The 22,378-nt window shown below is 40.0% G+C and overlaps 2 protein-coding genes across 2 annotated transcripts; both read right to left on the bottom strand.

Annotated features, from left to right (window-relative positions):
• Positions 1-66: 66 nt before the first annotated feature.
• On the bottom strand, positions 67-6,788 carry gtf2h1 (general transcription factor IIH, polypeptide 1). Its single transcript, XM_076732045.1, has 15 exons — positions 6,600-6,788; positions 5,968-6,136; positions 5,682-5,874; positions 4,608-4,773; positions 4,381-4,474; positions 3,950-4,099; positions 3,705-3,784; positions 3,460-3,587; positions 3,300-3,387; positions 3,126-3,214; positions 2,293-2,410; positions 1,779-1,869; positions 1,462-1,577; positions 898-990; positions 67-816 (listed from the first exon to the last, which is right to left on the bottom strand). Exons 2-15 carry the CDS (start codon positions 6,119-6,121, stop codon positions 730-732), a joined length of 1,647 nt encoding a protein of 548 aa, XP_076588160.1. The 5' UTR covers positions 6,122-6,136; positions 6,600-6,788; the 3' UTR covers positions 67-729.
• Positions 6,789-8,115: 1,327 nt separating this feature from the next.
• On the bottom strand, positions 8,116-18,278 carry LOC143321931 (intestinal mucin-like protein). Its single transcript, XM_076732684.1, has 19 exons — positions 17,030-18,278; positions 16,194-16,432; positions 14,787-14,958; positions 14,464-14,708; positions 14,169-14,352; positions 13,796-13,997; positions 13,520-13,698; positions 13,344-13,413; positions 12,550-12,683; positions 12,431-12,462; positions 12,177-12,345; positions 11,528-11,623; positions 11,376-11,416; positions 11,034-11,156; positions 10,292-10,393; positions 10,058-10,186; positions 9,798-9,837; positions 9,164-9,287; positions 8,116-9,007 (listed from the first exon to the last, which is right to left on the bottom strand). The coding sequence occupies exons 1-19, from the start codon at positions 18,060-18,062 to the stop codon at positions 8,827-8,829; spliced, it is 3,495 nt and encodes a 1,164-aa protein (XP_076588799.1). The 5' UTR covers positions 18,063-18,278; the 3' UTR covers positions 8,116-8,826.
• Between the last annotated feature and the right edge of the window lie 4,100 nt (positions 18,279-22,378).

Genomic DNA, 22,378 nt, shown 5'->3' with positions numbered 1-22,378 from the left:
CCATATTCTCCAAAGAAGCTAACGCTACGCATTAACAAGCACAAACGTGAACTGAGACACATGGACTTAATAAGCTTTAAGCCTCACTTTAATTCAGAGTAACACTTTTGTCTCCAGTGCAGACAGAGAGTGCAGACATTACAAACCAGTGACAGTGTGATTTGAGTCACACACACACACTAATGCACTCGAGTGTGAAATGTCTTTACAGTATTGCTATATCCACTTCGCCTTTTGCTTCACATTTCCTGGAACTTAGCTCCCCAAATCGACCCAGTGTTCAGAGGGGCATCCCTGTATGTCCAGGCTCTCCTCTGCGCTGTGCACTGATGAAACACATGTTGGCAGCCATCTGCTTGCATCTCACACCTCAGTCTGTTGTCCTGAATACCTTCCTGATTTTCCAGCTGAAATTTGGTCATGTTACACCATTTTAAAAAGTCCCATTTAACCATTACCGGCACCAATCTCTCAACCATTGAGAAAACACAAACAAAAGTGAAAGAAACTAATTACAGTTATGTGTGACTGAGATGCAGTTAGTCTCTGTTGAACAGTTGTAGCAGCGTCCATCTTTTTTCCTCACAAAGCCCCTGTGAACCGCGTCCCATCAGGATGTGATCTGCGGTCTTTTCACAGCAGTCTGGAGAACCTTCACAGGCCATTTGTCCATATACTTTAATTACTTAATTATACTTCCTTGTCCTCTCGTTGACAAACGGTCAAAAATCAGGTTTTCCTCAACATGCGACGGGTTTGCCAGATGTGGAACTTGCTATAGGCTGTCTGCAGCATCTCCTCCAAATGCCCTGTGAGCTGTGGAAAGGTTAAAGAGATTCAATGCAAGTGTCACCAGCTGTAAGCCACAGTGTCATTATTAACAGCTTTGAGCCTTACATTTGTACTTAAGTACTGACGCTGAATCTTCTCCTGAAAAGGACAGAGCTTGGTCATCTGAAATCTCTCAAGGTTTGACTTCATTTTCATCACCTGCATGAAAAACATTTGGAAAATCTGAGAAAATGTGATTCTGGGAGTGATGGAGATTATGCGGGAAAACCATGTCAATTATATACAGCTGAGAAACATTTTTGGTGTTGACACCAAAGAAAAAATATCTATCAATTAATCGAAGTGTAAAACACAAAAGGTTGGGATGAGTGTCAATCTAACAACTGTTCGGATTCAGTGTTGTAAAACAATAAAACATGAAACCGTCCAAAGGGCATGAATATGTCATCAGCACTGCATGCTTTTTATTACGTTTGAGCCTCGGTTAGCTACACCAATATGGAACCACACATAAATGCTAATAATTGATTTGTATGTACTATTAGAAAAGTCCCCCCCCCCCCAAAAATAAAAAATAAAAAAAATAAAAAATCACAGGTATCAAGACAGGGAATATCTTAATGTGTGACAATAACAACTTGGCCTTTCAGTACAGTGAAAATTGGTCACCTTCTCCTCCAGAAACGGCGTGTTTACAGGAAAACAGGACCAGAAGTGTCTCAACAACTCTCCAGCAGCTGCATAAAGATGCTTCAACTCTCCTTGAACCTCAGTGGGTACCATCTCTGGAAAAAAAGATCGGAAAGAAAATCCAAAATACAGTACTGTCAGTTTAAGCAACAGTGAGTTTATGGGTCATCAGTGAACAATCCAGCAATCTGAGACAAACAGCGATTTTGTCAATGTGTTGCTCAGCAGCCTCGCACACTACCAGCTTTCACAATACGTACTATTAATGTTATTTAACAATTATACAGCACACTTACGATTTATGGCTTGCTGTCCTCCTGCCAGCATGAGGACACCACCTGGAGAAAGAGCTGCAATGGCAGAAGTAGCAGCTGTGCTGGACAACACCTGCAAAGTGTAATAATGTGATTCACTGACAGCATCATTCATAGTTTAAACAGGTTACACATTCCTGTCTTTTCAGGAAAACTGAGTTATTTCTTAAGTCACTTGAAAATATTTGAACAACACGAGTAGGTGTACACGAGCTCAAATTACATTGTAAGCTCAGGGAGATTTGATTATAGTGTCCTATATTTGGTAGCAGATCCTAATGTGTCACAGTTTAAAGACGTGGGAAACACTAGAGCTGCGTGACTGCGAGGAACTTCCTGATTTAACCTGAGAATATGCTGTTATCGGACTTCAGAGTTGTGTATGAGGGGATTAGACTACAATCATTCCTCTTTGTCCAGAGGTCAATGATTGTTGAATAAGAACAGAGGCTGTGTGTTCTATAAAGTGACAGAAACATAGTGCGTGTGATCTAACCTGAGTGAGGTTGGGTTTGTAATTGGCCATCTCATGCTGGATGTAGCTGACAGAATTGATGATATCCTGGCTTGTCGTATAATGGTGGGACTGAAGTGGCACTGGACCATGAGCATACCTTATGATAAAGAGTGGGAGTGAGAAACTTTATACCAGAACAAGTTACTTTAAATTCAACCAAGAACACATTAACAAAAAAATACAATATTTAATCACCATTTCATGAGTTTTATCGGTCGAAAGCAGAAAGTGGAGGCTGCAACTTATTAGAGTTTCCCCTCTTCCTGAGATTTCATACATTCACTTTATGTGCTGAAGTGACATTCAGGTGTTGGGGTGAAACCACTAGCAGGAATTTACACAATGAAAACAACAAATCTAACCTGTAGAGTTAAATACAAATCTATATTTCGTAACAGTAACCTGTGTAGAGGAAGTGAGACTCACCCACAACAGATGAGCCTCTTCCTAAATTCTGCACAGATGATTTCTGGCTACAGAAGCCTAAAAATTCTTTAAGGTCTTGCCAAAGCTGACACAAGTAATCAACTGATTATTTCATTTCTGTTCAGTTGGTGGAGAAAAAATTAATTATAGAGTTAAAAACAAGTGAAATGCGAAAAAGTCTAATTAGTTAACAATTACATTTTGTGAGCGTCAAACAGAATAAGAAATTTCGAAACATCATCCACCTGTTAATGTATTATATTGAAAGTGGTTAGACAATAATACTAAACTCAAATGTTTGATTCAGCACTGCCACTTAAAAAATCATTAAGTTACCGAGTAAGGAACCAAGAAAAATGAATGAATAAAATGTGGACACACCGTACCTGTCAGACTTCTTGAGGTTTAACGCGACTGTTTTTGGTCTGTTTTCCCTTTGCAGATCTTCATATTCGATGGCTTCTTGTAATTTAACCTAAGAGAAAAAAGCGACTCAGTCTGTAACAGAGTAACAACCATATTTTTGAAAACACTCTGACAAAGCTACAGAGCCATCACACCTTCTTTACAGGAGGCTGGAAGAAGTCAGAATCCCTCGAGTTTCCGTCTGTGCTGCTTGTCTCACTGGCTTGGTCAGTTGGTGTCTCCCTTTAAAAATATGATACAGTTAGCAAAAAACACTGAGCATGAGAGAAGTTTTTCAAAAAGTCATTTCTTTACCCCTTGCGTGAGCCTGCTGCCAGCACCATGGCACTGTGATGGTTGAACCGCTTTATAATGGCAGCGTTGCTGCTCTCCTTCACAGTCCTGTTTGAAGTTGACGGTGTTGTTGTACTAACTCCATAACCCTGTGTCACAGAAAATACCAAGTCTTCAGGTCGAAGGACGAAGAGGAAAAGGCAGCTATACAAGTAAATGATTTCTGAGGAGTATGAGGTGGCTGTCACTGGATCATTAAATCTCACCTCATCTAATGTCTTATCCTCTAATGACATGAGGTCCACCAATGGATTCTTCACTCCTTGAACCACCATCGACTTTAAGCCTGCATGAGACAAATTAAAATTTTCTACCCATGAAAACAGATCTGCTGCTTGTAGCAGGCTGCAGGAATTTAATAAATGTGGAAATAACACATGTTCTGACATTGCTGGAAAATCCTTGCACTTACATGTGAGATTTGCACCTGAAAACGCTTTAAAACTCTTACCCTTCTCATCTTGTTTGGCACACTCTGAGAAGATATCCTGTGTTCCTGTGTTGATGCGGTCTCTGTGAAAATAATGGGACTGGAAAAAGCGGGTCCAGAACTCCTTCTCCGTCAGGTTATGAGGCACATTTTCACTGTACTTCTGCTTCACTGCAAGTACAATGCAAGTTGATATACATACATTTATTCCAATCTTTTATGTGATTGATGAGGAACGTCAGTTTGACATCAGTCACTGAGGAGAGCAGGAAGGCACTAAAGATTATAGATACAAAGCAGTTCTTCCTCTCATGCCAACACAGTGTGATTCAGTAAATCTCTATTGTAATCTTTAGGTAAAAAGGAAATCTGATCTTGTAGCAGCATTTTCCAGTCTGTTATTACTGTTGTACTTGATGGCTTCACTTCAAAGTTGACGTGTAGTTGTTTACCTGCAGGGTATGTTCTGAAGATGGATTCAATGATGTCAGCTGTCAGATTGTATCTCAAGCCATTGCACCCATCTGTTTGAGGTCTAATGTCTGCCTGTAAAGCACAGAAATAAAACTTTCAACAGTGTGTTGCTAATGCTGAAGCTCGAATTGCTTAATTCAACTATGAAATTTAAGATTAAGCTGTGTAATGTAAGGTCTAATTATGACAGACTTGATGGACTCACCAGGAAGGCTCCAGATATACCAACTTCCTGTTTGTTGTTGTGCAGTGCGGGGTCTGTGTTGTTGATGTCTCCTAACCGGTTGGCCCAGAATTCATCAGCACTGATCACCTGGCTCACCACGAGATCCTTATATAACTGGAAAAGCACTGGATCTTCTTGAAGCATCCTACAGGAGAAAATAAGTGAACAATATTTGAAGAATTAAATTATTCATGAATGAACTGCTTAAAAACCTCATTAGTAATCGAAAGTACAGAGAACTGTATCGATTCACTTTAATGCATCCTTTGAGACATCGAAAAGATGTTATATAAACTACAACTAAACTAACATGGCTGCTCATTTTGGCAAAAATCACAATCATCATTATTTTGGTCAATACTGAGATCACAAATACTTAACACGATTTCTCACTGGCTTTATATATATAAAAAAGTTGCCAGTTTATTAGGTACACCAGAACTGTTGATTTGACTGTACAGTCATTATCAAGGCTGCAGTTTATGGTATTGCTGAATTGTATGTTTTCCAACCCATTTATCTAAGTATTAGAGACACATCTCAGTATAACACAAAGTACAGTCTCTAAAATAACCTAAAAGTTTCATTGACACCTCTCTAAAACAGTTTCAGGCAAGTTGATCTTGAGTTGAGATTATTCAGTCACACATGCTGTTCTCAAAGTCAACCGTGAACTCAACAAGAGCTGGTCAGTTATATTCTGACCTCTCTACCTGGTCTGGGGTTCTCAGCCCCACGCGCATTTGTTCCTACTGAGGGTGTAAATTTTCAAAATGGGTCCCAAAAAACCCCCCCAAAACTGTTAAATTATTTTCTAAAATAGCTTGGCACTGTAGTTTTTAAAGATAATTTTACATTACTCAAACAGAAATAAAATGTGTTTTTGTTGTTGGCAGACCAGGGGATGTGGGAGTGACTCAAGATGAGCTCCAATAAAGGAACATGTCACACAGTGGAACGATGTGGCCCATGAGTGTGTTTCCAAGTTTCTGGAGATCTATGACACAGAGGAATATGCTATATTAGGCTTTGGTTCCACAGACAGAGTCTCACCTGTTTTTCTCCTCCAGTTCCTTGTTGGCCTTCTTCTTGAACTTGGGCAGAAGCTGCTGCAGCAGTTCTTTGGCAGCATCTCTGTCTTTCAGCGCGCTGCTCTCGTTGGAAAAGTGGAATGTGGTACTCTCACCGGTGTGAAGGACCAGCTGGAGCTGAATTTTGGCTTTACCATCTGGACTGATCTTCTGACCTGTACAGAAAATAAACCAAGTGCATCTTGAGAACACCTCTAACAGATCACTATTTAAGCACTATTTGTAATTTAATAGCATGAAGTACTCACAGCGAATATCTGCATACAAGTGGCTGACTGTGAAGCGGTCTTTGCCCTCTGGACCCCAGGCTATACGTTCGGCCATCAGATAAAGTGTGCCATCCTGCTTCCTCTGGCGAACCTTTTTCACCACCAGCAGCACCTCCTCTGACAGTGATGCCATGGCTCAAACAAATAACTAAGAAAGCATATAAACTGCCATGAATTATGATTAACCAATCAATCTTAGCAGCATCGATGCAGACAAAAGAATACAAAGCGCATGAGAAATACATGCGTTCAACATTTATTCAACGCTGTGACTAAAAAACTAGTCCTTACTTCAGCTGCAGTTAACGCTACAGAATTAACATGAGCGACATCAACGATAAAGCAACTATACAGACTAAAGATCTTTAACACTTTCTATGAGATACAGGCACGAAGTATTGCAGCTGATTGTATAACAACGTCCTGAATACATTTTATGCTTCCTACAACGCCTTTATTCTCTGCTAAGTAATGTGACCCAAACACCAGTAAGCCAGTGCTGTGTTGACGGTTTTATTACATCAACGAGCTAACCTGCGTTACGTTAGCTAACGTTAACAGTCAAGAAGAGAAAAAGCCTGAGGGAGAAGTCGGCAATAAACTTATTTTACCTCAAAATAAATCGATACCGCAACGACCACGTCGCTTTCCTTCAACACATAATCTCGAACTAATGAATTCTTGAATATAAAAAGAACAGAATTAGTTATTTTACACAGAAATTTGACTACTCAAACAGTGTTCGTCCTGACTTCTGCGCCGACATGACTGCCTAGCGGTGTGTTACACTACAAGCGTTCCGGCTTGACAACGCGGTGAAGAATTAGTTCCGCTCTGAGCCCACAGAACTGTCGAAATATAGAATAACATTTAAAGTGTAGTTTAACTACATTAAGAAATCTATTACTACAAATGCGAGTATTTTTTTTAACTATGATGTTAACCTTAATTGCAATGGCGCGTTTCATAAAATGTATTTTTACTATAACTTTTCATTTAACACGAACATCGATATTAACCTTTATTAATATTAAATACAAATCTGAATATATATTTAATGGATCTATTTTGTGTTTTCAAATTAATTTACTTATTCGTTTTTCCTCTAAAGGAGTGGGTGATAGCAGAAAAAAGTTTGGGAAAGTTTGGATGACGTAAAAAAGTTGTAGCTGATTCAAGGCTCCCTTGATTATTCTTAAAATATATGATACAGATACAGGCTGTGAGCTATCTATGTATTGTAAACGACTGCCATTCATCAAACAATCTCAACTGCTCCCAGATTTCCTTTATTCTGTTTTAGAGATGGCCAAAGCTAAATATCAGCTTTACTGATTTTTCCTGCAGCAAATCCTCTCACTCACTCACAGACACAGCCAAAGTCCTTCCTCCTTTTCAGACTGGCTTCTGTTCCACCATTCTCTGCCATTGTTGCCAAAGATTTTCTTCTGTTTTTCATAACAACTGAAACATAGTATTAGGAATTTCCGCCCATATTTGCAATCCAGTTTGCATCTACAAACTGGATGACCAACAAGTCAAAGTGGGCCAGCGCTCGAATGCCTCAGACCCTGGGGACCAAAAGTCTAGATTGTCAAATGTTTCACAGTGATATAATTAACTGAAAATGTTGGGTAGATGGTACCACTTAATGTATTATTTCTTATCTGATCTTCTTCTGTATCAAAACCTACTTTTATCTTTATTTAGGTGCATATTTCTAAATAAGAAATTGTCTTGCAGGACTTCCTTACAGGATAATTCAGCATCTTGTTAATTCAACCAAGACAAAGCACCGTGTTAGCAACAACTAATGTTGCCATGAGGTTTTGAGTAGAGAGGAGTAGAGAAATTTACACACTATGCAGTAAATGCAGTGTTTTGTTTACTGTATGTTGGGAAAACAGTGTTTTTTCTTCTTCAAATTTTAGACGTAAAACAGACCCAATGTACACGCTGTTGTTTTAAATTCTAATAATGATGCATTGCCACAGGCAAAAGAAGTATTTTTTTATTATTGAATTGAAGAGATTCTCCTCGCTACCCACAATGCATCATGTAAACACAGAAAAATAGCCAAGAAAAAAAAACAGCCAAGAGCACATGATCATCAATAAACCTGTGAGCTTTAATGACACTGAACATGTTCAGATTTGCAGAAGTCAGACACATCAGATGTTGGACAAAGGTGGTTGACATCTTCTTTACCCTCTTATATGTAGACATCCAATGAGCTATGAGATAGTTCATGTTGATGGTGTTACAATCTGTGATCAAAAATCATTTCAAATTCAAATCCATGTTTTAAATCTTCCACATTTTACCACAAATATAATCCCTTTTCCCTGCATAGACTGTCAAAGTATTGCTGCAAAACGCTGTATATCTGAAGCCATTCTTGTGTCTTTTATCTCTCAAGTCAGTAAAAGCAAGAGAAACACCCTCTAAGAAAACACCATAAAGTTTAAAGTATAAAGGGACAACCTGTTCAGAAGTTATAAAGAGACCCAAGTATGTGCTGTCATCATGGGGCTTTATGCAAACCTGCCTCCCGGACAATAGATGAAGAAGTGATGACAAGTACTCTCACAGTAAGAGCCATTTTCCAGTGGTGTAGGAAATTCAGGCCACAACATCTCTGCTCTTTAAAAGGTTGAATTTATTTGTCCTGACTTGTGGCTGCTGAATACACAGAGTTGTGTATTTTGTGGTCTTCACATATTGAGTTTTGATTTTCTAATAGATTTTTGAAAGGAACTGTTAAAGCTTATAAGAGTATGCTAGTCAAAGATTTTCTCTTCAATGAAACGTAGTTTTCTGACATCTTTCAATAGTTTTTCATTCGCCTGTTTTGTTCTCACGACACTCAGCGACTTTGCAACCACACTTGTCAACTGAAATGTAGGAGTGCATTATCATGCTGCCATCAGAGCACTTCATCTTCACCTCCCTCTTACTGGTGGCCATTTCTTGACAGCACGAGCATGAATGCATCAGACTGTTGCTCTCCGCAGAGTACCTGTAAACAGAAAATTTCAGACAGGATCAGTATCAGTCACCTGCTGTTCAATGTCAAAACAAACATTTGAAACATTTCTCTTCAAAAGAAAACCGAACATGTGGTTTTAACCTCATTTAGTAAGTAGTTTGTTCTGTGAATCACTCAGATTCTTACTTTGATGAGGACGGTCCACAGGATCCCTTGCAGAATGTGATTTCCACTGCCTCAACTGACTTGCAGTTATTTGTCCTCAGATGGGTGGTTCTCCTCCTGATTTCACAGCCGCCACGAAGAGTACCTGTGAACGACAAATGAGCATCTTTTCATCTTGCTGCAAAAACGACATGCGTTATTATTTCAGTGCATAATGAAATAAAGCATCTAAAATGTAGAATGAAACAATGAATTGGTTAATAAATTGGTTGGTAGATGGAAAATGGATCATCAACAATAATTTCACCATGGCCACCCTGGGTTGGCTTATGTTGATGGCCAACCAAGCATGCCTGGGAACTTGCTCATTGGCAGTCGTAGTATTTGCATATCAGACAGTGATTGGCCTCCTCTACTGAGGAAAACTCCTCTACAGTGACAAACTTTGCCCTGATACAACTCATATAGCAAAGATCAGACATTTTAGGGGACATAGACATAAGAAAAGCACATTTTTGAGTTGAGGGGATGTGAAACTTACTTTTAAAAGTTGTGGATGAGGTTTGTGAAGGTCTGTATCGATGTGTGACTGCATTCTTAAAAAGTATGATTTAATATTGTGTAATGTGAATTTAAATTATTGATTCACACTTACAATTTTTGCAGCAACCATTCGCGTCACTTTGTTCAGTTCCCTGTAATATAGACAATGTGAAATGTAATTAATGCAGATAAATTATTTGTATTTATATCTCTGATATTTCTGTAACTGTTAACTCACAGTATGTGACAGATGTGAAACTCTTTGAGGTACAGTTTGTAAGATAAGCCTGCATCAGCTCAGAATTATTAACAAAGATATTTACCTGCCAGAAATAAGAATTCAAGCTCCTTTCAGAACTACATTATACTCACGGGAATGCATTTCTCTGGATCAAACTCAGGACACGTTATCTCTTTTTTTGAGAGTATGAACTCATTCTTCACCTTTTGACAATCATACTTAGTACATGTGTCATTTGGCGGGGACCAAGACTCAGAAGGCTGTCAGAAGTGTAGAAGAGCTCAATTAGTGATCATATATCATTCTGACTGATACCACAATTCAACATTACAGACACTGATTCTGAAGGAGTTTCCAGTACTTACTTTAATAATTATTGGAGAAGTGAAGCCTGTGACCTCAAAAACACAACTTGTCTGATTACATATTGGACAACATTCTCCAGGCTGGTGTTCAAGCACATGGCCCTGCAAGACATGTACAAATCAATGTGGTCTGCAACTTCAATCAAGTTAAGTTTATACACGATTAGCAATTAGCAGTATCGACATAATACTTTCATCCCTTGGGACAGTTTAATCCAAATGAAAACTCAAGCTTTAATTTACACACCCCAAGTGGTATGTTGCCATTCTAATGTGCGATGGTTTGAGATTTCTGAGATTTCTGGTGAACTGAGGTGAATGCAGTTTTATTTTTGGTGCTCAAAACACTTAATTTTTTCCTTGAAACATTCAACAGCAACACCAATTTCAGTGTCCATGTCACTTTGGATAATCTACAGAATAGACTGTCAACATTTGGCAAAGTCCTCAGTAGAAACATCACAAATTCATTAATTTTCATTGTATTTGGATGGCAGCGGAAATCTCAGAGACAGATGTCTCAACCTTGAACAATAAATTTAAAAAAAAATCTGTTTTGAATCTTTATTCGATAAATAAATAGTATAAACAGTATAAATAACTAGTCTATGCATCACAGGTCAGCGGTACGCTTCTTGCAGATTTCTGAAAGTGTAGCATATGAGTGAGTGACCCTGGATTTAGTGTTTCTGTACAATATCTAACTTTACTATGATTAAAAACTGAAATATTGCAAAAGTACCGCTGGACATTGTCTGTCGCACTGTTTCTTGTGACACTGAAAAACATTCAGCTTGGTCCTGGGATCCTGGGTGTCATTGCAGCGGCACGATTCACATGGGTTTTTGACGAACTCCTTGCCGGGCTGGAAGAAATAAAATGTAAAGCCAGAAAAACAAATGTCACACAGGTGTGATAATGGAGTGAAAATACAGAAGAATGGTATTATTCTAATATTATTCTTAAGCATATATCTAATTTATAGAATACTTAGTTTAAAGATTGCAGAGTTTTAGTAACACTTCTACAATCAAGTAGTCTTAATAGAGCACATTCAAAATATAAACAGGACATTACTCCTTACCTTGTACTCAGTATCATTGAAGACACAGACGCCTTTGGGTGCTAAATGAAAGAACGTTAACAAATATGATTCCATTAAAGGCTTAAGCTTAGTTTAGTTTGAGGTCTTTTATACAATAATTCTGACAGTAAATGTAACTGAAACCAGCTTACCACAGTAAGAGGAGCAACAGCTGTCTTTTGACGTATTGACCTTCAGCTCAAATCCCAGCGAGCACCTCTGCAACGGACAGCGGCGCCGATCACATTCTGTTGGTTGAAAGGTGAGACATGGTCAGGGTTGGTGGGTATAACATGTAAGACTACAAAAACTGTTAAATACAGTAACTAAAATGATTACATTCAAATAGCCAATTACTTGCTACATAGCCACGTAAAATTAAAAATGGGTCTCTTAATTGTGAAAAACTTTTAAACTTCAATGTGGACATTCATGTTAGTTAATATAGGTGTACATGTCATTTTCCATTTGTTAATGCATATAGGCTGTACCTGATTAGAAAAGCCTGCTTTGTTGCAGTATTTAACCAGAGTTGCATGTCACTGCTTATACCAGAGTTAAAATAATAATTAGTAAAGATTACAGTCATGGTAACATTTCCAAATCTGTACACTTGAAGGACAGTATGTGTTGTATGCTGTAATGCAGAAGAATCAAGACGATATTATACAGATGCTGAGCAGTAATCCCCATGATGAGTACACTGGTCTGTAAATGTGTGTAAATTTGTGAAAAGATCAAACCTGTCTGTGTTTGGACATTATGTCAGCAGATGCAGGTGTGGTACTTTGAATCACTCACCACATGTCAGTCTGTCACAGCAGTCCACTGTGCGGTTCACCAACACCTCACCTTCCTCAGTACAAGTTGGTGGTTTTTGGGTGGGACATGTGAGAGGCTCACACCGAGCAGTGTCACTGTCCTTTTCGCAAACACACTGCTCACAGCCACTCCGCCAGGTCTTACCAAACTGTTTTAGGGATGGAGCACAGCTAATGCAACAGCAAAGAAAACACTGTGAAAAGTGATAATTAGTCACGTCTTGTAGCATTTACCTCTATAGGCTGGCCATCAGGTCCAGTGCAACCTTAAACAATAAAAACAATCAGATTACCCGTACATTCATTCATTCACAAAGCATTGGATTTTTCTTCACAACAGAAATTGCTCTTACAGGAGGAGACACAGATGTCAGATTTCATATTCAATGAAGTCATCCCCTCAGGGCAGAAACATCCCTCCGTCAATTGCATCTGGTTCTGGTTGTCTTTTTCTTCTGGTTCTTTTTGTGCATACTTCTCATTGTATCTAAGTATGAGGACAATTGATGGTTAAAAACACATATAAGAATTTCAGAACTTATCCATATCAGTATATAGTGTTAATTCTTCTAAACCATGCTAGTAGCATGGTTCTAGAGAAGATAGCAATGTTGGTCTGTCAGTCCAACAACTGTTTGATGCATTGCCATGAAATTTTGTACAGACACTGATGGTCCCCAGAGAATTAATCCTAATGACTTTGGTGATCCCTGACTTTCCCTCTACTGCAACCATGAGGTTGGCATTTGTGAAATGCCTCAACAATTCTAAAATGGACTGCAGTACCATTTGGTACAGAAATTTGTCCCCCTCAGGATTGATTGCAATGACTGTTCTTGTGCCAAGTCCAAAACCAAATATATTTCGATTAACCTTAGTTGTACTTTGTGTACAGTGCTAATTACTTTACATGACCATGCTAATATGCTAACCATAAATGATGATCATGGTAAACACCACTGTATAACATCAGCATGTTACCATTGTCATTTAGAGCATGTTAGCGTGCTGATGTTACATTTGGTTGTACAGCCTAAGTACAGCCTCTCAGAGCTGCTAGCATGGTTATAGACTCTTACTCTTGTTAAATCACAAGCTGCTGACATTAGTTAAGTTATGATATTGCTAAAAAGAAGTGAGCAATTACCTTGCATTGCAAGTTGGAACAAAACTTGACCCACAAGGCTTGTAGACTTTATTTCCTGGACATTTATATTCTATAATAAGAGAAAGAGGATTGAAACATCAAAATGATGACAAAAAGGTAATCTGGACATCTGAAAATAAAATTGTTTGCTTTCTACTAAAACAAAATTCTCCTACCACACTGTCCATTGGAAGCATTCCTCCAGTCTACGCAGATAGACGCTTCAGTACACTGCGTGGCGTATGTCTCTACACTGGAACAACCGATGGTGGAATTTCGCATGTGGCAAACATCATATTTACAGGCCTCATAATATTTTTGTGGTGGCAGTGCTTTGTGGCATTCCTTAAACACACTTAATGCACAAATCAAAGGAAAGTAGGTTGTCAATCTGAGTGATACTCCAGCATGAATTGACATATTGCGTTCAATGTTATTATGTAAATTCTTACTCGCTCTTCAAAATTTCACAAATATCATATTTGCAGGGTGGAAGTGTTGTTTCAACTGGAGGTGCAGATGAAGGAGGCGGCCTCTCACAATATGGCTTATTCTTATCTTCTACATGCCACGTATGTGCCATCTCAGAGCATTGGGGGTGAATCTGGCCATTTGGTAATCTACAGTCGTTTTTCCTGTTGTTGTCACAGTTGCCTAGCGAAAGTAAAGATTAACATGACAGATATTACAATCCATGTGTTGCCACATTTGGCACATCCACTGACATTTTCATATAGAATCCACCACTGTTCATAAGGTTTCATCTATGAGCATAACATACAGACTTAGTCATTATTCAACACGTTTATTCCAAGAACAACTTACCACACTGTCCCTCCGTGTTGTTGTGGAAAAGGGAAAATGGCAAGTCAACTTTGAAAATGAGCCCTTTGAAGGTCACAACTGCTTGAATTGCTGGGATTTTCAAAAGCAGCTTAATTCCTGAACTTGTTATGATGAAGTCATCATTAGAGTAGGCTGGGAATACCTGCTTGCCATTGACGTAGACCTGAACAATTACAACATTGTTCAAGGGAAACATTTTTAATCATCATTACCATTGCAGTCATTTAAGTATATTCTCGTGTAGGTTAAGACAGTCTGTTGTGACAAGACTTACCAAGTTCTTGGTTGTTGAGGTTCTCTCTATTGCAAGAATAACCTTATAGTTTTTGTAATGCACAATCAAGGATTTTACACAGGTCACAGTCCCAGAGGCATCACAGTTTTCATTGTCGATAAGAACTGTAAAATTGTGTTTAGGAATGATCTCTTTGACCAGGACGTATGTGCAGTTTTTCTGGAAGCTGTAATACTGGCCATCAAATGTCTCATAATGAGGATCTCCCCAGCCGGTGCAAACACCTGCAAATGTTAGACTAATGTTACACTGGCTGTCACATCAAAGAAAAACTGTGTATACTGTAGTTAGTCTGAACTTACATCTGCACTCATAGTGGAAACAACAGCCTGCTTCATCATAAACCTTAACTGGTGGATGCTGATTTTCACACTCAGGCTTAGTCACTGTTTTACATGGCACATGTGCTGTTATCACGTTACCATTGTCACATTTTTGTGTGGTGCAGTTGTCTGAATGCCAGGTCTCACCATCCTGTAAAGGCCAAAATATATAAATAAATATCATGTTTGAGCCTGCCAGGTGCACACATGCACAACATATACATTATTATTATCAACCGTACATATTGACTTATCCATTAGCAATATCATTTTTTATACTCCTTTTGTATAGAATGTACACATACACACACACACACACACACACACACACACACACACATATATATATATAGTTGATTTTTTTCTTATTTTCCTCTATGTCTCCTTTTCTTTTAATTCCTGCTACTATTGTGTGGAGATTTTTGCCCCCCCCCCCCCCCTTTTAAAAACTTCACAATCTCTAACATATTACTTGCTATCTGTAAAACCCTAATTTTCCAGCGGGGGATTAATAAAGTTATCTCAACATACAGAATGAGGTACTTAGCAATGTTATATTACTGACCTGCAAATAATCTTATTTATGGAGCATTTTTTTTTTACGTTTATTTATGTATATGTCAATATCTCTGGCTTTTTAGTGAGTCTGTTTTTGTATGCTGTGGGTTGTTGTTGTGGTGTGTTTGAATGTTTTATGTTGTCTGTTGATGTGGTTTGGACTGCAGGAGGTATCTGATGAAATTATATTAAATTAAGCAACCATTGACCTTTGCTCAAATATTCTGCAACTGCTAGCCATTATAATATGGCTGTATTAGAGGCATTTCAGCTTAATCAGTAATTGCATTTTGAATTTATCAAGTGTTGTTGCATGTTAGTGTTGATATTTTCACATAAGAGTAACAGGATAGGCATTACGAGTGCGTTCCCTTCAATTAGTCCTGACTGATTTTCGGGTCAGTACAGAATGACAGCATTTGTATCTTAAAGGTTCAGTGTGTAGGATTTCTGGCATCTACTGGTGAGGTAGCAGACTGTAGCCAACTGAATACCCATCGCTCAACCTCCCTTATGGTAGCCGCTAACAATGTGAAATGCCCTCTGGGTTTCTAGTACTTGGTTTGTCTATTCTGGGCTACAGTAGAAACATGGTGATGCAATACGCCGGACTCGCTGGAAGATGACCCGCTCCTTCTGTAGATATAAAGAGCTCATTCTAATGTAATGAAAAACACAATCATTCCTATTGTCAGGTACATTAAAGAAAACAAACATATAAATATTATTTTCCATTTATGTCGGTAGATCCCCCTAAATTCTACACACGGGATCTTTTAGATCATCCAAACCTTTAAACTACATCTTTATATAACTAAATTCAAATACCTTTCTGGGTGGATTCAGATATGAGCAGTCTTTGAAAGGTCTCTCTGTTGTAACTGTAAATGTACTGGCTGTTGTTGAGCCAGTTGGTGTTGTAGTGGCATAGCTTGTTGTGGTCGTGGTAGGAGCTGGTGGAGTAGTAAAGTGACATTCCCTTGCAAGCTTCTCAACACTGCATGTCAAATTACAATATGCAGTGAAACACCAGCCTGATCCATCAGTCTTGTTGTACATGAAGCTGCCTATATGAGAATAAAACCAAGTCAGTTAGATAAAAATGATTAATGATGTGAAAAAAAACAAAAACAAAAACAAAAAACAGACAAAAGCTGGGGTTACAGGTGTCCCTTTGTAATACAACCTTTCTGAATACGATTCTGATCACATTAATGTTAATCCAAATGGACACTTAAATGTAAAGTCTGTGGTCTGGATCCTTGATTAAAATTTTACTCTACAATATCACAAATAGTTCCTGTAAAAATATGTTTCATTTTTTGGCCAAAGGCACCAGTAGGGATGCGGTTGTGGCCAAACTTGCCAATTGTGGTCACTTATCATTTTACGATGCAGGCATCATTTTATTTTATTGTCTGTGTTCATTCCATTGTGAATACAATAAAGCTAATTAATGTAGTTACAGCATATACATTGTATTAACAGGCCAACACAAAATTTAGACTCTGTTAATAGATCTCGATGCAAACAGGATTTGACCCTGGAAGATAAACATGTTATATAGTGGTCTGTTGGACCAGGTTGCTGGTCAGGTGTAACTATGACCAAAAAGTTAAAATAATAATAAGAACAACAACTGATGACAATAGCCCATCACTTACCAGGAGAGAATATTTGATCCATGTACTTGCAGAGACATAAAGTTGTTTTGCCTGGTGTAGAAGACTGAAGAGTTGAAGGTGTCACAATTGGAGTTTCAGAAGTGGTCTGTTCTGTGGTTGCTGTTGGGGTAGTAGGCTTTTCTGTGGCTGTTGAAGTTGTTATAGTGGGTTGTTGTGTGGTTGTTGTGGGTTTTTCTGTGGTTGTAGTGGGTTTTTCTGTGATGGTGGTGGTGGTTGTGGTGGTGGGTTTTTTTGTGGTTGTGGTTGTTGTGGGTTGTTCTGTGGTTGTGGTTGTTGTTGTTGTTGTTGTTGTGGTGGTGGTGGTGGTGGGTTTTTCTGTGGTTGTTGTGGTGGGTTTTTCTGTGGTGGTGGTTGTTGTGGGTGTCTCTGTGGTTGTTGTGGTGGGTGCTTCTGTGGTTGTTGTTGTTGTGGGTTTCTCTGTGGTTGTGGTTGTTTCTGTGGTTGTGGTTATTGTGATTGTTTCTGTGGTTGTTGTGGGTTCTTCTGTGGTTGTGGTTGCTGTAGGTGTTTCTGTGGTTGTGCTTGTTGTGGTTGTTTCTGTGGTTGTGGTTGTTGTGGGTGTTTCTGTGGTTGTGGTTGTTGTGGGTGTTTCTGTGGTTGCGGTTGTTTCTGTGGTTGTGGTTGTTGTGATTGTTTCTGTGGTTGTTGTGGGTTCTTCTGTGGTTGTGGTTGTTGTGGGTGTTTCTGTGGTTGTGGTTGTTGTAGGTGTGGTTGTTGTGGGTTCTTCTGTGGTTGTGGTTGTTGTGGGTGTTTCTGTGGTTGTGGTTGTTTCTGTGGTTGTTGTGGGTTCTTCTGTGGTTGTGGTTGTTGTGGGTGTTTCTGTGGTTGTGGTTGTTTCTGTGGTTGTGGGGGTTTGTCTGGTTGTGGTTGTTGTGGGTTTCTCTGTGGTTATAGTTGTTGTGGGTTCTTCTGTGGTTGTGGTTGTTGTGGCGGTTTCTGTGGTGGTTGTTGTTGTTGTTGTTGTTGTTGTTGTGGGTTTTTCTGTGGTTGTTGTGGGTTTCTCTGTGGTCATGGTTGCTGTGGGTGTTTCTGTGGTTGTTGTTGTTGTTGTGGGTTTCTCTGTGGTTGTGGTTGTTTCTGTGGTTGTAGTTGTTGTGATTGTTTCTGTGGTTGTTGTGGGTTCTTCTGTGGTTGTGGTTGTTGTGGGCGTTTCTGTGGTTGTGCTTGTGGGTGTTTCTGTGGATGTGGTTGTGGGTTTCACTGTGGTTGTGGTGGTTGTAGTGGGTTTTTCTGTGGTTGTGGTAGTTGTAATCTTATCCACAGGTGCCGATAAGTGTGTTGTTGTAACCACTGGATTTGTAACAGCTCCTTCGGTTGTTGTGGTTGTTGTGGGCTTTTCGGTGGCCGTGGTTGTGAGTTTTTCTGTAGTTGTGGTTGTCGTGGGTTTTTCTGTGGTCGTGGTTGTTGTGGGTTGTTCTGTGGTTGTGGTTGCCTCTGTGGTTGTGGTTGTTGTGGGTTTTTCTGTGGTCGTTTCAGTGATTGTGGTTGTTGTGGGTGTTTCTGTGGTTGTGGTTGTTATGGTTGTTTCTGTGGTTGTGGTTGTTGTGATTTTTTCTGTGGTTGTTGTAGGTTCTTCTGTGGTTGTGCTTGTTGTGGTTGTTGTGATTGTTTCTGTGGTTGTTGTGGGTTCTTCTGTGGTTGTGGTTGTTGTGGGTGCTTCTGTGGTTGTGCTTGTTGTGGTTGTTGTGGGTGTTTCTGTGGTTGTTGTGGGTTCTTCTGTGGTTGTGCTTGTTGTGGGTGTTTCTGTGGTTGTGCCTGTTGTGGTTGTTGTGGGTGTGGTTGTTGTGGGTTCTTCTGTGGTTGTGGTTGTTGTGGGTGTTTCTGTGGTTGTGGTTGTTTCTGTGGTTGTTGTGGGTTCTTCTGTGGTTGTGCTTGTTGTGGGTGTTTCTGTGGTTGTGGTTGTTGTGGGTGTTGTGGGTGTTTCTGTGGTTGTTGTGGTTGTTGTGGGCGTTTCTGTGGTTGTGGTTGTTTCTGTAGTTGTGGTTGTTGTGGGCGTTTCTGTGGTTGTTGTTGTTGTTGTTGTTGTTGTTGTTGTTGTTGTTGTTGTGATTGTTTCTGTGGTTGTTTCTGTGGTTGTTGTGGGTTCTTCTGTGGTTCTGGTTGTTGTGGTTGTTGTTGTGGTTGTTTCTGTGGTTGTTGTGGGTTCTTCTGTGGTTGTGCTTGTTGTGGGTTCTTCTGTGGTTGTGCTTGTTGTGGGTGTTTCTGTGGTTGTGCCTGTTGTGGTTGTTGTGGGTGTGGTTGTTGTGGGTTCTTCTGTGGTTGTGGTTGTTGTGGGTGTTTCTGTGGTTGTGGTTGTTTGTGTGGTTGTTGTGGGTTCTTCTGTGGTTGTGGTTGTTGTGGGTGTTTCTGTGGTTGTGGTTGTTGTGGGTGTTGTGGCTGTTGTGGGTGTTTCTAAGGTTGTGGTTGTTTCTGTGGTTGTGGTTGTTGTGGGTGTTTCTGTGGTTGTGGTTGTTTGTGTGGTTGTTGTGGGTTCTTCTGTGGTTGTGGTTGTTGTGGGTGTTTCTGTGGTTGTGGTTGTTGTGGTTGTTGTGGGTGTTGTGGCTGTTGTGGGTGTTTCTAAGGTTGTGGTTGTTTCTGTAGTTGTGGTTGTTGTGGGCGTTTCTGTGGTTGTTGTTGTGGGTGTTTCTGTGGTTGTGGTTGTTTCTGTGGTTGTTGTGGGTTCTTCTGTGGTTGTGGTTGTTGTGGGTGTTTCTGTGGTTGTGGTTGTTTCTGTAGTTGTTGTAGGTTTCTCTGTAGTTGTGGTTGTTGAAGGTGTAGCTGTGGTGGAATGCGGACAATTGTTGACGCAACATTTGACTCGGATTTCATAATCGTAACAATATTCACGAAATTCTTGGTCTTTGTTATGACACGTCAGTCCAACTGCTGGATCGCATTGAACTTTTTGTCCTGCTTCATCAAAAGGTACTTTGAGTAGTTTTGCTCTGCATTGTATTTCCAGGGGTTTTCTACAAATCCTCAGATTTGGATCAGTGATGTTTTCAATGGATTCATAATCTCCACCATCTGGGGTACGGTCAGGGTAATTATTGTTTATCCAATTTGACCACTTACAGACAAAGCAGCCCGGAGGTGGTGTGGTGGTTGATCCTGTAGTTGTGGTTGTTGTGGGCGTTTCTGTGGTTGTGGTTGTTGTGATTGTTTCTGTGGTTGTTGTGGGTTCTTCTGTGGTTGTGGTTGTTGTGGGTGTTTCTGTGGTTGTGGTTGTTGTGGGTGTTGTGGGTGTTTCTGTGGTTGTTGTGGTTGTTGTGGGCGTTTCTGTGGTTGTGGTTGTTTCTGTAGTTGTGGTTGTTGTGGGCGTTTCTGTGGTTGTTGTTGTGGGTGTTTCTGTGGTTGTGGTTGTTTCTGTGGTTGTTGTGGGTTCTTCTGTAGTTGTGGTTGTTGAAGGTGTAACTGTGGTGGAATGCAGACAATTGTTGACGCAACATTTGACTCGGATTTCATAATCGTAACAATATTCACGAAATTCTTGGTCTTTGTTATGACACATCAGTCCAACTGCTGGATCGCATTGAACTTTTTGTCCTGCTTCATCAAAAGGTACTTTGAGTAGTTTTGCTCTGCATTCTATTTCCAGGGGTTTTCTACAAATCCTCAGATTTGGATCAGTGATGTTTTCAATGGATTCATAATCTCCACCATCTGGGGTACGGTCAGGGTAATTATTGTTTATCCAATTTGACCACTTACAGACAAAGCAGCCAGGAGGTGGTGTGGTGGTTGATCCTGTAGTTGTGGTTGTTGTGGGCGTTTCTGTGCTTGTTGTTGTTGTGATTGTTTCTGTGGTTGTTGTGGGTTCTTCTGTGGTTGTGGTTGTTGTGGGTGTTTCTGTGGTTGTGGTTGTTGTGGGTGTTGTGGGTGTTTCTGTGGTTGTGGTTGTTGTGGGTGTTGTGGGTGTTTCTGTGGTTGTTGTGGTTGTTGTGGGTGTTTCTGTGGTTGTGGTTGTTTCTGTAGTTGTTGTAGGTTTCTCTGTAGTTGTGGTTGTTGAAGGTGTAACTGTGGTGGAATGCGGACAATTGTTGACGCAACATTTGACTCGGATTTCATAATCGTAACAATATTCACGAAATTCTTGGTCTTTGTTATGACACGTCAGTCCAACTGCTGGATTGCATTGAACTTTTTGTCCTGCTTCATCAAAAGGTACTTTGAGTAGTTTTGCTCTGCATTCTATTTCCAGGGGTTTTCTACAAATCCTCAGATTTGGATCAGTGATGTTTTCAATGGATTCATAATCTCCACCATCTGGGGTACGGTCAGGGTAATTATTGTTTATCCAATTTGACCACTTACAGACAAAGCAGCCAGGAGGTGGTGTGGTGGTTGATCCTGTAGTTGTGGTTGTTGTGGGCGTTTCTGTGCTTGTTGTTGTTGTGATTGTTTCTGTGGTTGTTGTGGGTTCTTCTGTGGTTGTGGTTGTTGTGGGTGTTTCTGTGGTTGTGGTTGTTGTGGGTGTTTCTGTGGTTGTTGTGGTTGTTGTGGGCGTTTCTGTGGTTGTGGTTGTTTCTGTAGTTGTGGTTGTTGTGGGCGTTTCTGTGGTTGTTGTTGTGGGTGTTTCTGTGGTTGTGGTTGTTTCTGTGGTTGTTGTGGGTTCTTCTGTGGTTGTGGTTGTTGTGGGTGTTTCTGTGGTTGTGGTTGTTTCTGTAGTTGTTGTAGGTTTCTCTGTAGTTGTGGTTGTTGAAGGTGTAACTGTGGTGGAATGCGGACAATTGTTGACGCAACATTTGACTCGGATTTCATAATCGTAACAATATTCACGAAATTCTTGGTCTTTGTTATGACACGTCAGTCCAACTGCTGGATTGCATTGAACTTTTTGTCCTGCTTCATCAAAAGGTACTTTGAGTAGTTTTGCTCTGCATTCTATTTCCAGGGGTTTTCTACAAATCCTCAGATTTGGATCAGTGATGTTTTCAATGGATTCATAATCTCCACCATCTGGGGTACGGTCAGGGTAATTATTGTTTATCCAATTTGACCACTTACAGACAAAGCAGCCAGGAGGTGGTGTGGTGGTTGATCCTGTAGTTGTGGTTGTTGTGGGCGTTTCTGTGCTTGTTGTTGTTGTGATTGTTTCTGTGGTTGTTGTGGGTTCTTCTGTGGTTGTGGTTGTTGTGGGTGTTTCTGTGGTTGTGGTTGTTGTGGGTGTTGTGGGTGTTTCTGTGGTTGTTGTGGGCGTTTCTGTGGTTGTGGTTGTTTCTGTAGTTGTGGTTGTTGTGGGTGTTTCTGTGGTTGTGGTTGTTTCTGTAGTTGTTGTAGGTTTCTCTGTAGTTGTGGTTGTTGAAGGTGTAACTGTGGTGGAATGCGGACAATTGTTCACGCAACATT

This window comes from Chaetodon auriga, chromosome 6, assembly GCF_051107435.1.
Source record: "Chaetodon auriga isolate fChaAug3 chromosome 6, fChaAug3.hap1, whole genome shotgun sequence".
NCBI classification, from domain to species: Eukaryota; Metazoa; Chordata; class Actinopteri; order Chaetodontiformes; family Chaetodontidae; genus Chaetodon; species Chaetodon auriga.
The sequence above is the reverse complement of the archived record's forward strand: the minus strand, read 5'-3'. Positions and strand labels throughout refer to the sequence as shown.

Excerpts from the sequence above, each read along its gene's own strand:
- gtf2h1 (XM_076732045.1), bottom strand. The coding sequence starts at position 6,121 with ATGGCATCACTGTCAGAGGAGGTGCTGCTGGTGGTGAAAAAGGTTCGC. Across the intron at positions 3,215-3,299 it reads TCCAGCCTCCTGTAAAGAAG|GTTAAATTACAAGAAGCCAT; the intron begins GTGTGATGGCTC and ends TTTTTCTCTTAG. Across the intron at positions 2,411-3,125 it reads AACCTCAAGAAGTCTGACAG|GTATGCTCATGGTCCAGTGC; the intron begins GTACGGTGTGTC and ends CTTTATCATAAG.
- LOC143321931 (XM_076732684.1), bottom strand. The coding sequence starts at position 18,062 with ATGACCACAGAGAAACCCACAACAACCACAGAAAAACCCACAACAACA. Across the intron at positions 11,417-11,527 it reads CTGTTGCTCCTCTTACTGTG|CACCCAAAGGCGTCTGTGTC; the intron begins GTAAGCTGGTTT and ends TCTTTCATTTAG. Across the intron at positions 10,394-11,033 it reads GCGACAGACAATGTCCAGCG|GGCCATGTGCTTGAACACCA; the intron begins GTACTTTTGCAA and ends CATGTCTTGCAG.